This window comes from Perognathus longimembris, chromosome 3 (genome assembly GCF_023159225.1).
Source record: "Perognathus longimembris pacificus isolate PPM17 chromosome 3, ASM2315922v1, whole genome shotgun sequence".
Lineage (NCBI taxonomy): Eukaryota > Metazoa > Chordata > Mammalia > Rodentia > Heteromyidae > Perognathus > Perognathus longimembris.
This window is the reverse complement of record NC_063163.1, coordinates 355,890-373,229: the sequence shown is the minus strand read 5'-3', so window position 1 is coordinate 373,229 and position 17,340 is coordinate 355,890. Positions and strand designations below refer to the sequence as shown.

General features: G+C 49.1%; 1 protein-coding gene and 1 long non-coding RNA gene across 2 annotated transcripts in view; one reads left to right on the top strand and one right to left on the bottom strand.

Moving 5' to 3' along the window:
* Rasa3 (RAS p21 protein activator 3) overlaps nt 1-17,340 on the bottom strand; it is a 99,720-nt gene that overhangs the window by 4,598 nt on the left and 77,782 nt on the right. The window contains exons 11-22 of the mRNA XM_048341033.1: nt 16,800-16,948; nt 15,830-15,944; nt 14,438-14,512; nt 13,463-13,586; nt 12,681-12,787; nt 12,085-12,162; nt 11,120-11,197; nt 10,229-10,302; nt 6,826-6,932; nt 6,357-6,439; nt 4,440-4,648; nt 3,264-3,367 (exon numbers count right to left, since the gene is read on the bottom strand). Coding sequence (XP_048196990.1) covers nt 3,264-3,367; nt 4,440-4,648; nt 6,357-6,439; nt 6,826-6,932; nt 10,229-10,302; nt 11,120-11,197; nt 12,085-12,162; nt 12,681-12,787; nt 13,463-13,586; nt 14,438-14,512; nt 15,830-15,944; nt 16,800-16,948 — 1,303 coding nt within the window. The remainder of the gene's footprint in view (nt 1-3,263; nt 3,368-4,439; nt 4,649-6,356; nt 6,440-6,825; nt 6,933-10,228; nt 10,303-11,119; nt 11,198-12,084; nt 12,163-12,680; nt 12,788-13,462; nt 13,587-14,437; nt 14,513-15,829; nt 15,945-16,799; nt 16,949-17,340) is intronic.
* Nucleotides 7,025-15,136, top strand: LOC125348085. The gene is made up of 3 exons (XR_007210296.1): nt 7,025-7,036; nt 7,574-7,578; nt 14,708-15,136. It is a non-coding gene; the product is annotated as an uncharacterized LOC125348085 (long non-coding RNA).

The window sequence follows — 17,340 nt, the reverse complement described above, 5'->3', positions numbered from 1 at the left end:
CAGGATGGCAGTGGGGGGACTCTGGTGAGGACAGGATAGCGATAGGGGACTCTGGGGAGGACAGGATGGCACTGGGGGATTCTGGGGAGGACAGGATGGCAGTGAGGGACTCTGGGGAGGACAGGATGGCAGTGGGGGGACTCTGGGGAGGATAGGATGGCAGTGGGGGGACTCTGGGGAGGACAGGATGGCAGTGGGGGGACTCTGGGGAGGACAGGATGGCAGTGGGGGATTCTGGGGAAGAAAGGATGGCAGAAAGGAAAGCCCCAATGTTCCTGGAGAATAATGTTGGTACCAATATGGACAACAACAACAACAAAAAAAAGCCTTTCTGCTGAGGTCTTACACAGAAGTGAAGGGTGGTTCTCAGTTGAGAAAAGGTAGTCCTTGTCAGAAAGGATTTGACAAGACTGTGCATTCTGTTCTACGTTCTGTTCTACGAAGGGCAGAACTTGCTATTGAAGGTATGTAGTGAAGACTTCTAAGCAAAGCAACATGGCTCCTCTGGACTGCTTACATCGAAGTAGTAAGAGATGTTCCTATCGGTCTTCCCTCCCACTTGTCCATCCATCCATTAATCACCCACTCCATCCATCTTTTCCTTGCCATCCCTCCATCCATCTGTCCAACAGATGATAGCACCTTTTCTGTGCTAACATAAATAAACTTGCTCTTTACTTTAAAAAGGTCACAGAGTTTGGAAGGTGAATAAAATCAGAGGCAGCAGTAATATGAGGTGATAGAAGTAAACCCAGGCTATTGGGATGGAGAAGGCAGGAAGTTTCTGGGACGACAATGCACAGGAGAAATGTTCACCAGTCAGACTGGAGCAAGGAGAATGTTCCTGGCAGAGGGAGGTGAGTGTAGGCCACGCTGGTCAGAGCTTTGGTTGACCTCACCCCTCACGGGACCTTCATAATGATCTCAAGCTCTCCTCCTGCTTTGGTCAGGACTGGCCAGATCTTCTTTGCCTCCTTGAGGCCTTCTGTAGCCTCAGGACCTGGCTTCATGGCATTGTAAAACTTTAGAGCCATGGACTATGTGGCATGCTTGCTGGAGGAAAAGATGCAAATAACATGTGTGCCTTATGTATACATGTAAACATGGGCTGTGTTCAAGAGCACACATTGACAGGTACAGTTGCCTTCTGTTGTTCATGCATGTGCCTGTTGCTTGTGCATTTCCTGGGCCAGTGAACTGCAGCTGGATAGGGCCTGGAAGGCAGAAGTGGCTAGGCTTACATATGGGCAAAGACACAAGGCAATCCATGCAGGACTTATAAACTGGCAGCCATAGCACAGGAATGCTTCTAGGTTAGAACAGAATTAGAAGACATCTAAAAAGGCTTCTTTCAAGAGCAGGTGTGGTTCGCTGGCCTCCAGGGAGCTTTCTGTCTGCCCCTCCTGAATCAGAAATTCAACCTGGCTCCTGTGGCATCTGATCCATGCTATCCCCAGATTGAGTGCTTTAACTTTGTAATACAATGAATCATCAAGGATGAAAGAGCTGCATGGATATCTGAAACAAGTGGTGTGCCTAGAGCTGCTGAGCATGTGGCACACACGTGTCCATATGCACATTCAGGTGTTCACACTAACACATGTCCACACGCACAATTCACACATTTGTCCACATGCATACATGTCCATACATATCCACACACACCTAATCATTCACATGTGCCTACATACTCACATATCTATATGTACACATGTGCCCAAATACACACATGCCCCCACACAGCATGTGCCAACATGTACAACACACTTGTCCACATGCATACACTCACACATGTACCCATACTGTACTCCCACAGTCACGGGTTCAAATGTCTGTACACTAACACATTTGTCCATATGCACACACTGACACAACACACCCACTATCACACATTCAAATGCATGCATACTCACAATGTACACATACAGTGACATGATGTCTGCACACCCAAGTGCATGTGAATCTGCTTATACTCACACATCTTTGGCTACACATGAATATATGTGCCCACATAATGCTCACTTACATGTGTCCACACCTGTACATACTCACATTTGCCTACATGCTCACATATACTCACAAAATGCACCCACTAACATGCCCATCCATTCACATACATGTATATACACATGCACACATATTCACACAGTGCCCCATGCATCCATATGCCCCACACATACACACAAGCAAGTTTCCACACTTATACTCACAATGAATACTCACATATAATTCACACTGAACACATGCCTAGTGTCCACACACAAACAATCCACACATATATGTCCATGTGTGTTGGGGTCCATCCTCCCCCCTAGATGGAAGGGGCCTGAGGCACCTCCCCCAGCTGGGGAATGCGGCCTTTCCATCCTCTATACATTGGAATCCGGAGAAACCGGTCAGGCAAAGAGACCCCCAACTTAGCTGGCAGCCAGCCTGGCGCCTACCAGCCCCGCCCTGGTTTGGCGCGCTCAGAGTGACGTAGCCCCTTGGAGGTCAAGTGACCAGCCCCTTGGAGGTCACCTGACAGCTCGTGGCCTATGGGAATCCTGGCCAACCCCCTTCCCCCGGATCATCTACCCTTGTCCCTTTCTCAATAAAGTTAGTTCGCTCTCACATGTGTATACACACGCACTCACACATGCACCATACAAAGCATACTCATATACATGTTCAGTCATAGATAAGTACATATGTGCATATATACAAATGTATATATGTAAATATACAAAATGCACATGCATGAAGATCAGAATATTATGATTCATGTGTACATCCACACATATATATGCACCATGCATGTGCCTAAAATATACATGCATGTCCTCCCACTCATTTGTGTACCCTCCTACATATACACATCTACAATATGACCACACACTTGTATATACATTTGTGGACAAACACGCATGCATACCTATACATGTCTACATATCCATGTACACTCACACATCTCTCTATAAAATAAGAAAATTCTGTCTGGTGGTATAAAAAGTTATTAAGAAATAGACTCTGAAACAATATGGCACCTTAGAGACTGAGCGTGAAATTCCATCTAAAAATCTTCAGTATAAGAACATGTTGTCAAAGTACTTTTCCCCAATCGATGCCTAGCCTGTACAAAGCTTTCTACCCTTCAGTGACATAACAGACACCTGCAGGTGCTGCAGGGCCCCGAGGCTTTGGGCAGTGTCCTGTGTCCCAGGACCTTGCCAGAAGCCATGGCTTGTGGCTCCCTGTGGTTATATGACCTGGGCTGCACTCACCCTGCATTTTCTCTAGCTTGCTCATATACAGGTTGAAGAGAGAATAGATACGTTCTGTCTCTCGGTCCCCATCAATGTCCAGCTGGATGTTTGCAGGGAGGCCACTGTCCAAATATAGCAAGAATAGAAAGATAAAAACATTTACTTAAGCAATGCTTTTAATAATGTTGTTTAAAAGAGAATCACTGAAGAGAGAAAGTGGAGAGACCTGAATTAAAACCTCACCCCAAGCTGAATGCCAGTAGCTCACTCCTATAATCTTAGTTACTCATGGTTCAAAGCCAGCCCAGGCAGACCAATATTTAATTAACTAGCAAAAAGCCAGAAGAGGAAATGTGACTCAAGAGATAGAGCATGAGCTATGACTGTGGGAAAATTCTCAGGCACAAGTCACCAAAGGGTTGGCTGTCCCAGGAGGCAGGTTATGATTTCTGTCCTCCCTGGAGGCCATAATCTCCAGCTCCTGTGCTGGGCTGAGGATAGAGGGGCCCGTGATCCTCTCCTGACAGGTGGCTTCACTTAAACTTTGGCTTCTGTACCTAAGAAGCTGAGTACAAAAGCGCCTCCTCCTCAGGCTTATGACAAAGCCTGAAGGTTGAATGACCAACACACATGAGGGTGTCAACACTGCTTATCATGTATACAAGTCACATGAGGTATAACAAGGGTACCACCAAACCCCAGGGCACCCAAGGAGGCTTGAGCACCTGGGTCACCTTCCAGGACTGGTAGAAAGGGCAGAATCTCAATAAGTGCAGCAAGCTCAGCTGGTAACAGGGCCAGGCAGGCACCAGCTGCCTCTGTCTCTGAGGAGGGGAGGATTAGAGCAGCGTGGGTGAATAAACCAGGTGTCTGTGAGCAGGTGGCACTATCAGATACAAGAGCAATGTGCCCAGGCTCTTCTTAGAAGGAACAGCCTCTGCCCTGGGTCCTCCTTGGACCAAGCCCCTTCTTCCCTTCCATCTCCAAGGATAGCTATGCTCTCAAAGGACCTGCTAGCCTATGTGGAGCTTTGGAGAGAGCAGGACCCAGGGGTTTCCTAGGCAGGGCCACTTACAAAACAGCAAGCGTCCTGGACCACAGTCAGTATTCATATAGCCCCGTGGCTAAACTTCCCTTATAGCTCACAATCTAGATGACCGTGCCTGAATGAATACGGACTGCAAAGGCACCTACCCAGTGCAGGGTGTGCAGCCGGTGGCTGTGTCAGAGGAAGCCCGGCAGCATAGCCAGTGGCCATTCAGGTAGGCAGATGGGTGGAAGACAGTGAGGCGCTTCTGGTTACACTGGCTCACTTTGGTGAGGGTGTCGATCCAGTCCTTGGCCTCCACACAGTTGTTGGCCTGAATGTATAAGGCACGCTCGGGCTGGATCACCTGGAACATCTGAATACAGAGGATGGGCTCAGGGGACCACAGGAACCTCTGGCTGGACTAAGAATCCAGCAGATGCCAGGCCATCATTGATACTGAAGCTGATGCAGGCCCAGAAGGCCTGGGTCACAACCTGATACTTGCTTGAGACTCTGCAGCTCTGAGAACAGGAGATGCAGCCTTGAGTGCCAAGGGTTTATGCACCCTTAAACTGAGGGCTGAGAGGGACGACAGAGGTAAACAGCACAGAGACAGTCTCAGGGTTCAGCTGTAGCAGGGAACTTCCTATCCTACCTTCACAGGTCTCCACCAACATGTTCAGGAGGTCCTTACCTCATCTGAGCTCTTAAAGATAGCTACAGGTGTCAGCAACATGTAGCATATTTCTGAGTCCTCTTGTTTAAGTGATCAAGAGAAGCACTGGGACCCGAGTGCCCATCTTCTTCGGCCTCAAAGCCTAGGCATGGACACTTTCACCATATAGCAGCTCTTCTCTCTCCCAGCTTATTCAGACTCCTCCTCACACCAGGTGTAACTTCCTCACAAGGCCCCTTAGGGACTGCACTGCCTTTGGCATTTGTTGTTCATTCAGCAAATATTGCTGAGGGCCAGGTACTGTCCTGTCCTAGGTCTTGAGAACAGTGTGGATCAGAGCGTTTGTCCTGATGAATTTCCAGCCAGCAGGAAGGCAAAGTGAACAGAAAGTATAGGTGGCTGTATAGGGGTAAAATCTTAATGGGGTCAGGGAGAAAAAAACAGTCCTGTAGCCAAGCTCATATGGGGTATAGAAAATTAAGCGGATAGGATATGAAAAGCAGGTGGTGGAAGGTATCCTAGGGAGAAGAGAGTGAGTAGGCATATGCTCCTGGGGCCAGAGAGGTAAAGTATTCCAGAGGAGCAGGCCAAGATGCACAGAGTAAGTAGAACAGGCCTAGTGGAAGTCAAGAGCCCCAGAAGGAGAATCAGAGGGGTAGCCAGGAGTTAGGACTTTCACAGTGGCCCTCCATAAGAGTACAAGACTTATTGGTGGATTTGAGGAGCTCAGACACTAGCTCCCCAGGGGAACAGCTGGGGTCTCACCTACAGGGCACCTCCCAAAACAGCCCATCAGGCCTCAAAACTCCCAAATTCACAATGTCCAGAAAGAGGTGTAGAGAAGTTACAGGCCAGGAACAAAGAAGCAACGTGCAGCCTATGCCTGTCAAAGAGCAGGGCTCAGCTGGAGTGACTGCAATGCATGGACCTGGGTAGGGTGGGTGGACATTCACGTGGTAATAGGGTGTGGACTAGGTAACAGCACTGTGTTTCTAAAAAGAATGCCCTTGTTTTAGGAATGTGTAGTGCTCCCACAGTCTGAAAGGACACAGACATACTGGGATCATAGAGGGGCTTGCTAGCTCAAGCCAATGGGACAGAAAGGGAACTGAGTAAAAAAGAGCCAGGATCTTGATTCTGATCCTATAAGTTACATTACATTCAGAACTACACCACAGTGGAAAACCTTTGAGGAAGGATCTTGACTTCAGAAAGCTGCCAGGGAGGCCCCAGGAGTTTGATGCTGGCTTAGGGCCTGGGCAGGGTATGAGGTTTAGATGGATAAGCATCCAGACAATGAGGAAATTCAAATTTGGAGATGCAAGGTGGTTGGAGGGCTACACTTGCAGCCCAGGTGGAAAAGAGTGTGAAGACCGGTGCCCAGAACAAGCTAGGCAGTACTCACATTTTTCATTCTGAAAGATTCCTCCTCCAGCCGCTCCACAGCCAGGATGTTCTCAATGGGAATGCTGCAGAGGGGCTGGTCTCCTGCAGCAGAGAGGGTGTGGAGCTGCACTTGGAGGCAAGCCGCCCTGCAAGAGCCCTGCAAGTATGCTGGGCTCTCCACAGCATGGGCCCCATCATTACCGCTGGCCCAAGAGGCATGCCTCCTGGCTCCACAGGGAAACTGACTTCCTGAAGACAGTCTTCTTCACTCATGAGAGGCAGAGGGGAAAAGAACTAGGTCCGAGGGATACCCAGCTCATGGGGCCTGCCTGTTCCCCGCCCCACCCCCACCCCGGCTGCAGGTGGCCTGAACTGAGCACCCAGGGACAGACAAACACCTTGTCTAGCATTTCTCAGAAAGCAAAGCTCCCCCAGTCTGGACAGGGCTCTTGACCCTCCGAGTGAGGTAGCATGGGAGACCTCATTACCTTTGCTTTTCTGGTAGGTGAATTCATGGTTTGTCAGGCGAAACCATCTCTTCTTGAAATTCTTCATCCCAAAGCGTTTTCTTCCTTGTGCCCTCTTAATCATAAACCTGCCATGAAGGGCACATGGTGATTAGTGAGCATCCTCAGCTGGGGTACAAAGCCCTCTCTTTCTGTGCCAAAGACAAGATCAGAAGACTTCTCTTTTGTGTTTGTAATCTTAGGGTGGGTGGGGGAGGCTCAATATCTTCTTTCATTTTCTGGTGACAAGAGAAAACTTGAAGGACACATGCTCTGCTTGGAGAAGTGTGGCCTCCTTTAGTTGCCAGCCTTAAGCTACCAGGGGACTGGCATGGACTTCGGCAGACCTCCAGTGTCTCCCTTGCCCCAGTTGCCAACAGTGCACTACAGAAATCACCAGTAGGCTCACTCAGGAGGATGTGGCAGCCCCAACCCATGGGGCATGGAAGGCTTGTTCTGGGAGCATGGGAGATGGACTGGAGGCCAGGGACAGAGGAGGACATGGCACAGCTGGGGGAGAAGGGAAACAGGAAATAAGGATGCAGACCTGCGGGGAGTGGGAGGGAGCGAGGGGAGAGTAGCTCAAAGACACAGACCTGCTTGTAGAATCTGTCACATGCTAAGAACCTGGCACACCTCTTTGTCTAGCCCACCTGGGCTGCTACTCCCAGACCTGGCCTTCCCTGCTCAGGGGATCAAAACTATTCCTGAAGCTCCATGAAGAATGAAGCTCCAGTTCTTCATTCTTAGTGTGGGATCTCTAATCAGATTTAGTATGTTGAGCAGAAGAGAAAGAGGGAGAGAAAAAAAGACCAAAAGCATTAGAGAGCAGGGGACAGGTAGAAGGGAACAGAAAAGCAAGGCTGCAGATGAATATTCTGCCAAGAGGAATATGGATGTAGGAAACCATATTAAGGAACTGTTCTTGTTTTCTTTTTCTTTCTTTCTTTCTTTTTTTTTTTTGCCAGTCCTGGGGCTTGAACTCAGGGCCTGAGCACTGTCCCTGGCTTCTTTTTGCTCAAGGCTAGCACTCTGCCACTTGAGCCACAGTGCCACTTCTGGCCATTTTCTATATATGTGGTGCTGGGGAATTGAACGCAGGGCCTCGTGTATATGAGGAGAGCACTTTACCACTAGGCCATATCCCCAGACCCCATACTAAGGAACTGAAAAGAGGGTTTTAGAAGCAATGGGGCCTCATAACGTAGGCTGGAAAACATCTTTCCCCTACACTCCCAAGGGCCCTGGAGGAAGTCAAGAGTAGCACTCCCAGCCACTGTTGGGGACAAAAATGAGGTAGACTCAGCTTAACATGAGCACAAGCAGAAAGCTGCATATCCTTCCACATATGGAACCTGGGGGCTATGAGATCTGGCAGCTGGAGCCCAGCCCAGAGGTGTTATCTTCAAAAGTGAGAAGATACTTCTTAAACAGATTCCAGATCATGTGATCATTGAATTGGTAGGTAGAGGGTCTTGCAAATGTTTTTACTGCAGTATTTCTTGGAAAAAGTTTTCTTACAGCTGTATATAAATGAAGTTTTATAAATTCTGGACTGTACACTGTGAATTCTGCATTGCTACGAATTCTAGTCCAGTGCACAGGGAGGAACTGCATAGTGTAGAGTTACATGTAGAAAATTTGGAGCTGTCTAGAAAAGGGATTCATAGGAATTCATTTGCTCGAGACTTGGCTCAGGCCGAGTCACTCATTCATGAATGACTTGTTTCTGACTGCCATTACACTTCCCCAGTAGGAAAGAGGAGAGCTGCTGTTGCTGGTGCAGAGCACCTCTGTTTGCAAATGAGGCATTCTGATCCCATGTTCACATTACTGGCTGAACCTGGCACACATGCTAAGCATGCAGGGCAAGCTCTATGGCTTTATGTCTTGCCAAGTGTGGGTGTATGTGGTACATATATGTACCTCTACTAACATCATTAGCACCTTGAATAAAACTGGATGGTCAGGTAAGATGTGGTGATCCCTCAGAGCCAAGATGACCAGTTTCCAAGATGCCCCTGCAGGTTGCGTCCCTGAGCTGATCATAGTTGGGGACACAGTTGGAAGGAAGAAGAATCAACAGCTCAATCTGAGGTAGAAGCTCAAGGGTGTAAATGACCAGGACCTCAGCAGGAATGGCATGTGGCGCCACCATTTGGAAAACTAGTAGAATTTCAGCTGTGTTGGCAAAGGCCCAGGAAGAACCATAATCCCCTGTGTTGGCCAGTCACTCTGCAATGTATCCTTGCATGTATGCCCATATTTTCATATACTGGATGGTTAGAACATGCCTATGGTTAAAAGGAGGTTATCTGAGTCTGGTGCCAATGACTCATGCCTGTAATCCTAGCTACTGAAATCTGAGAATTGCAATTTAAAGCCATCCAGTTCAGGAAAGTCTGTGAAGCTCTTATCTCCAATTAACTACCAAAGAACTGGAAGTGAAGCTGTGGCTTAAGTGGTAGAGTACAAGCCTGAGCACAAAAGCTCAGGGACAGCATCCAAGCCCTGAGTTTAAGCCCTAGGATAGGCGCGTGCGCACACGCACACACATACACCACCACCACCACCACCACCACAACAACAACAACAACAAAACCCAGAGGCTTAGGGCAATCCAGTGCTGAGCCAGGATGGCCCAATAGGGCCCTATAGGAACACTGGCCAAGCTAAGTGGAGCAAAGCCCTGCTGGAAGATGGGAGCTGGGCCATGGGACAGGACTGGCAGTCACTGGGCAGAGCTATCAAAATGTATGCAAACAAGGGGCAAATGTATTCTGCTGTTCTGGAAGGAAACCTCAGTGCTCAGAGGCAGGGCACTGAGTGGTCATAGAGCATAGAATGCCCATCAACAAGACCACCAAGGTTCAGTGGAAGACCTCAGGGAGCAGGAACCTGGCGTGGCTCCCATTGCCCACCAAGCCTCAGACAGGCCTCAGGAACACAAAGTAGAGGGCAGGCAGCCAACCATGTGGAAGTTCTCACCACAGGCTGATTGAATGGACCACACCCCAGTATTTCTCCACTCTGAAAAATCCACAGGCCAGCAGAGAGCCATCAAGGGTGTGGGACTACGCTTCCTTCAGTAGAGTCCTGGTAAGAAATGGATGAAGGATGCTACACTTCTCCTACACCCACAGCTAATGGTAGGAAAGGGTCTAGGCTGCCCCTAACCTGGGAGCCATGAGGCATCTGACCAGGCCAGAACTGAGGGCATGATGCAGTGGCACTTCAGTGGACTGGAAGCCCACCACCTTTCCTTGGCCTGTCCTATCATGTCTCTCCCCTGCAGCAGGGCCCATCATTTCCACTGCTTCTCCTCTCACCAGTGTGACTCAGCTTCCCCATGGCCTCTCCCCATCCAGCAGGACTTGCAGCTTACCCTTCTTTAAGCAGGATTGGGTGCTCTATACTCTTGGGGTCCCTTCTCCCTGAAGATGAAATCAAATCCAAGAACTGAAATGGGAAAAGGCCAGACTGTTAGGTGGAAAGCATACAGGTCCCTTTGTTCCAATAGAACCCCTTCTCTGACACAGCGGAGGATTTGGGGATCTGAGTCTCCTGAGAGTGATAATAAGTCCTTATCTCCACCCCAGAAATCCACCCAAGCCTGGCCCTACCAGATCTCTATCCCCTAGGGCTTCCTGAGGAGCTGATGGTACCAGCCAGGACTTTACAGGGAGCCCAGGTTGGCCTCTATTGGTGCAGCCAAGGTCAGGAGCAAGGGAACTGATCCCACCAGCTCTCCAGGGTCTGGGGCCCCGTGGCTTGGCCCAGGACTCCCCTACTCTAATCAACTGTCTTGAGACTTCTTTGGATTCTCCCACAAGGGCTGTTCTGAACCATAATCCCTTCCTTCTCTTCACTGTACAGTGCTTTTCTGAATTCTGGGCGAAATTGTGGAGACTGCTTCTGATCAATAGAGAAAAATAAAGTTTGGGGTCAGAATCTCTTCCCATGCACATCCCTAACGCAGGCCCCAGAGTGGGTATTTGGGACAACATCTGGGTGGGAACATAACACATAGAACAGTAGGGTTGCTTGGATTGGAGCAGTGCACATGGGCCTTAAGGCCAAGTTGGCCTAAGGCTTTAGCCATAGAGACCTGAGGAGGAGGAAGCCTCCAGACACTGACTCCAAAAGGAGCCACATCTCAGGGCACAAACAGTGCTGGGTTTGAAGAAGGCATTTGGGACCACAGAAGCTGTCTAACCATACTCACTAGGTGATGAAGTCCTGGGGGGAATGTTTGTATAGATGGTCTCAGACTTACATTTTTTACAGCATCAGCATACTTCTGCTCATTGAAGAATTCATAAAATGCTGCCATGTATGACTCCTTAAAACTTGCCTAAAATGAAACGAGTAACTGATGATGGACAGCTGGACCTGAAAGAGCTAGTGTATGCAGGAAGACAAACCCAGTTCATAGCAAATGAGGAGACGCTAGTTCTTGTAGATAACCTATAAGTATGCAGGCCCATCCCTGCCTGAAACTGAGCCTCTGAGCCAGGTACACCATTAGATGTTCAGACACGAAAGTTTCTGGCAGCATGTGTTAGAGCCCTTTGATAAAAGGACCCAACATGTCCCTGTATGTCACCAACATCTGGGTTCCAGGTTTACAGGAATCATAAACAACCTGCAGATGTTTGCTAGGGTCTGGGGCCATGAGCCAGGCCAGAGCTGACACAGGGCCATGGGAGTAGGTGGTTGGTAGGGTGGTGCTTCAGGGGACCTCCTGGCCTACAACACCAACTGAGTTGAATGATAATGAAGAGGAAATGAAGATTCATCACCAAAGAGGGAAAGGGTGCACAGCCTTCCCAGCACAGAAAGTAAAGGCTGCATGCAGATGAACTGTTGGCTGTCTTTTGGCAACTGGCAAATAGCCTGGGATGCTTAAGGTCAAGGTGCCCTCCCCAGTTGGCTGTGGCTAGGGTTTCCTGGAACAAAGTCAACTTAGGACAATATTGAGGAGGTGTAGCCACCCTGCTCATCCACTGACATAAGTCAGGTTGGCCAGTAGCCCACCACAGGGAACAACATGGCCTATGCTCTTTCCCAGGGCAGAAGCAGCTGGGAGATGCTCCAATGCTCTGCTTCTGTAGCTGGATGCCTTTTCCTCAGATGTGTGTTGAGTACACACCCTCTTTATGTGAAGTACTTCATTTAGAGTTTCTGAAGAGATACATAAAAATCAGTGTTACTAAAGAGAGAGAGAGAGGATAGACTCACCGACTTCGATTTGGACAAGCTGCCAAGAGTTTGGATTGTTTTTGAGATAAGTGTCAGGGTTCTGGATGTCTGTGGATCCTGTAAGATGAGAAAAGAGAAACATTGGACTTGATTCAGTCCTACAGAAATGCTGTAATCAATCCCAGAATCACAGATAAAAAAGCTGTTACAGTGTGAACACATGGACTAAAAGTAACTAGGATTCTGAAAAGGTCCTTGGGCCAGGTCACACCCCAGACCAGCCTACTGCAATAAGACTCTAGGTTCTGCTCAAAGTGAGCAAATTGCTGTCCGGCTCAGCCTTATAGCTGACACACAAAGGAATGAGAGGCATCTTGCAAAGTCACAACTGCCCCAAGTGAGATGCTAAGACCCAGGCTATCGACGAGCTTGGAAATTTTAACTAAAATCAAGGAAAACACTAGCCTTGAGCACAAAGAGGCACAGGAACTGTGCCCAGGCCCTGAGTTCAAGCCCCAGCACTGGCAAAAAAAAAAAAAAAAGGATGGATTAGCACAATAACCTAGCTGCCAGAGCAGAAAGACTGCTGAAGAGAGAAAGGCTAAGCTGGCTGGTTTACAGGCTGGTTCACTTACCGTGTGGTGAGGTGTCAACTGGAAGAGGTTTGGGGACAAAATAGCAGGAGCAAAGAATCTCAGGAAGATGAAGCTACTCACAGCAGTGTACCTCACATCCAGGTCATCTGTAGATGGAAGATTCGGCTCCATCAGGAATGGCAGTGGCCATGTGTGGGAGCTTCCATGGAGAAAGACTCTGGTTTTGGGGCCCCACCCCTTCTCGTCTAGCTCTCCATTTTTCCCCTGGTTCTGTTTCTCTATACATGCCCATATTTCTTCTTGTGTCTCTGTATATTTTTCTTCTATATCTATGACAGTATTTCTCTGTTTCTGTCCTCAATTTTTTTTTTTTACTTTTATTCTTAGAAGGTACTGAAGTTTAAAGTCAGGCTTTGTTTTTTCTTTTCAAACCATGACTCCAGTGGCTGTATAGTGAGGTCCTGGAAGTCAGGGAAGCCCATGAGGTTGGACGCCTGCATCTCCAGGAGCTAGCATGTCCAAGAAGCAGGTTCTCCAGGCAGATATACAGGTCACAGAAGCCCTCCTTTCCTAGTCCCTCTAAGGCCTGAGTCACTTGGTAAGGGAAAGGTTCCCTCTGAAGGGAAAGGTCTTTCAAAATGGGTTCTTTTTGACAAGCATGGTACAGAACTCATAATCCTGTAAGACAGTGCACATGGGGAACAGGCCCACACAAGGGGACTGATGTTCCTCCCACAAACTAGCAACTCTGGTGCCCTAGGTGGCCAAGTGGCTGTCTGCCAGCTTAGGCCCTGGGGAGGGTGTAAGGGGTGAGGGCTTACCTTGGAAGCGCTTGGCAGCTGCCTCCCTTAAAGAGAAGAAGATGTCACACATGACAGTGGGGCAGCTCACCCCAGACTTGGTGATGACAGTGAAGATACGGTCCACATATTGCCGAAGGCTCTCCTATAATGATTGCATGATTGGTATAGTCTCCCTAGGGCCATAGCAGTGCCATCACCATGCCCAAGGAGTGGTGGTTCAAAGAGTAAGCAAATATAAACCTCCATGAAATCTGTAAACAACCTCCCTTTAAAAATGCGCTGAACAGGGGTGAGAATGCCACTTAGTGGTAGAGTGCTTGACTAACATGCATGAAGCCCTGGGTTTGATTCCTCAGTGTCACATAAACAGAAAAAGCCAGAAAAGGTACTATGGCTCAAGGGGTAGAGCACTAGCCTTGAGCAAAAGAAGACGCTCAGAGACAATGCCCAGGGCCTGAGTTCAAGCCCCAGGCCCAGCAAAAAAAAAAAGATTTCAATGAACAACTCATGGTACAATAATCATTCCCTTGGTCTGGGAGAATGGGTCCCTCTTCCTGACAGCACAGAGTGGATTGAAGTCCACTGGCATACAATTCTGAGGGTTAGAATCTGCCTTTCGGCTTAAAAGTATGACCCAAATGGAGCCTGAGCTGCATGAAGATATCACAGGATGAAAATACTGGTTTTGCTGTTATGAAAAATGGAGGCCAGCTCAACAGCAGTCTGAGTGCCTGGTTTGGAGACATGTGTTTTTTTTCCCCCAGAAGGAAGCTACAGGGTACACTGGTCAGGTCAAGCCCTCAGAGGATGGAAGTAGGAGGTGAGTGAAGACACAGACAAGTGTGTTCAGGATTGCGCCCAAGGCTGAGTGTCAAGGAAGCAACTTGGTGCCCAGTGGTCCTCCCCCTTCTCTCTGCCCCCAAGATCTCAGAACAGTGTCCGTGTGGTTCGTGGTAGAACCCCCTGGAAAGCAGCTTTGAGAAGTGGCCTCACCATGTTATTCTCAAGGTTTTCACCATCTCGCAACTTGACAGGGTCGATTTCACAGGACCTGTGGCTCTGGCATATCTGGAAGATGTGAATGAAGATGGCATTGCACATGGTGCAGAAGCAAAGCCTCAGGATTCTGGAGAGGGTTGGCTTGCCTGGATGTGGCTGCCACAGAAGACCCTGTCCAGCCAAAAGCACCAGAGTGTGTTTCAGGTCCAACTTAGACTTCAGTAGTATAAGGCAGGCAGGCCTTGCCTAATGCAACAAATGCAGCAAGACAGAGCTGGTCACTTCCATCCAGATGACTGAGAGGAACTCAAAAAATGTATACACAAGCCAGGAGGCAGCACTTCAACAGAGCCAGCAAGTTTAGGGCCTTAGGACATATAAAGTACAGAAAACGGTCCCTGGGAAGATCAGGGTTCTCTTGAATGTCCTTCTATCTTTGGTAGAGTAAGGGATTTTCTTGACTATTTTTTTCAATTTGAGAAGGTAAAAAAGATTTTGGAGTTCACGTAGAATATTCCCTCTACAAATCCAATAAAGGTCTCTGCAGCGGGACCTTTTGCCAACTTCCCTTGTCTGTCTCACAAAGAAACCCATCCACCACACAGCGACAGACTGTCTCACCTCCTCTATGGTAAACTTCAACAGAAGCCCCATCCACCACACAGCGACAGACTGTCTCACCTCTGTGGTGGACTTCAACAGAAGCCCCATCCACCACACAGCGACAGACTGTCTCACCTCTGTGGTGGACTTCAACAGAAGCCCCATCCACCACACAGCGACAGACTGTCTCACCTCTGTGGTGGACTTCAACAGAAGCCCCATCCACCACACAGTGACAGACTGTCTCACCTCTGTGGTGGACTTCAACAGAAGCCCCATCCACCACACAGCGACAGACTGTCTCACCTCCTCTATGGTAAACTTCAACAGAAGCCCCAGCTACCACACAGTGACAGACTGTCTCACCTCTGTGGTGGACTTCAACAGAAGCCCCATCCACCACACAGCGACAGACTGTCTCACCTCCTCTATGGTAAACTTCAACAGAAGCCCCATCCACCACACAGCGACAGACTGTCTCACCTCCTCTATGGTAAACTTCAACAGAAGCCCCATCCACCACACAGTGACAGACTGTCTCACCTCCTCTATGGTAAACTTCAACAGAAGCCCCATCCACCACACAGCGACAGACTGTCTCACCTCCTCTATGGTAAACTTCAACAGAAACCCCAGCTACCACACAGCGACAGACTGTCTCACCTCCTCTATGGTAAACTTCAACAGAAGCCCCAGCTACCACACAGTGACAGACTGTCTCACCTCCTCTATGGTAAACTTCAACAGAAGCCCCAGCTACCACACAGTGACAGACTGTCTCACCTCCTCTATGGTGGACTTCAAGGTGACATGTAGGTAGTGCATGCCTGCCAGCTTCATCGTCTCATCTATGCACTTGGATGTCAGTGAGTTTCCTCGGAAGATTGTGTTGGGGTCTCTGGAAAATACCATCAGGGAAGGTATTTGTCTCCTAGAGGTACTGAGGGAGAAGAGCCTTCCCTGAGCGCCTGCGCATCCGATGGGGACTCGAGTCTCCAGTGTGTCTTAAGTAGAACCCAAGGTCCAGGACTGTGCTGCAAAATAACCCAGTCCCAGCAGTGTGCTACTGAGTGTGCCATGGGTCAGCTCCCAGCTGTCTCTGCCCTTTGAAGGATGTTTTCTGCAGTGAATTAGGCTTCTTCATACCAATGCCTCAAGCAGGAGGAACAGTGTCCCCTTATGCTGGTCACTGTAGGAGCCTTCACTAGTGACTATCCCTGACAAAAGGCATCCCAGAAGCAACCTCAAATCTGGAGGAATCAGCACCCACCATACAGCTTTTCTGTTAAAGATGTGGGCTCTGGAGTTCTCTAGAGGTGACAGGGCCAGTCTCTAGGCCCCAGAGCCTATTCCCTTTGCATATTTCTCCTCTGATCTCCTGAGAAATGGTGCTTTCTGAAAGAACTCATAACTGCATCTGTGCAAAGACAGCAGGAATCTATGGGGCTCCTGGAGAGCCCCATCACTTCCCACCAACCTTATACTTGAATGTGGTTTTGGAGGGAAACATGCTACCTTGACAGCCCCCCTCTTGAAGCCCAGCTTCTCATGGTGGGAGAGGGGCAACAGGAGGAAAGGGAGCGCCATAGGGTGGGATATAGACAGAGTCACAGGGGGAATAGGGCTGTGAAGAGTGTGCAGCTGAGACATAGGCATGGAGGAAGGGAACAGAGCAGGCAGGGTGGGGGTGTAGTAGTGGGTGCGCACAGGCACAGAAGGGGAAGGGAAAAAGTGTGTGGCAGGGCATACTCACTGGGTCCTCTTCACCTCTGCACTGGCGATGGCACTGATGAAGGGCACCACCTTGCCATAATGCAGCAGCAGCCGCACCAGTGGAATGGCTGCCTCTTGCTTCTCTCTGCACACCTCACCCAGAATGTGAGCCGCTGAGGCTGAGACAGGCTGGGCAAAGGATGGTGTGAAGGGTCAGGCCCTTGGGGGCACTACCTAGAGAACTCAGGCCACTCCACAGGGGGTGGGTCAGTTTAAGTGGGGCACAGCAGGGCTACCTACCAACCATACTAAACACTCCATAGCTCTCTGGTAAGACAGGAAAATACCACTTCATGAAAGCTACACCAAGACCTCCAATGTGTACCCTGTCCATCTGTGCCTTAGGGTGGGGTTTTTCTTCCTCCTGCTAACCCCAAAATCCAGTAGCCCTGGTGCACCTGGCAGACAGTCCCGTCATGCTGAGCCACAGCCAATCACATTGAGAAGTCTGAGCAGGTTCCCATGGCCCTAAACTGAGTAGGACACGATGTCCCTGCCTAGCCAAGGGCAGTAAGCAGGAC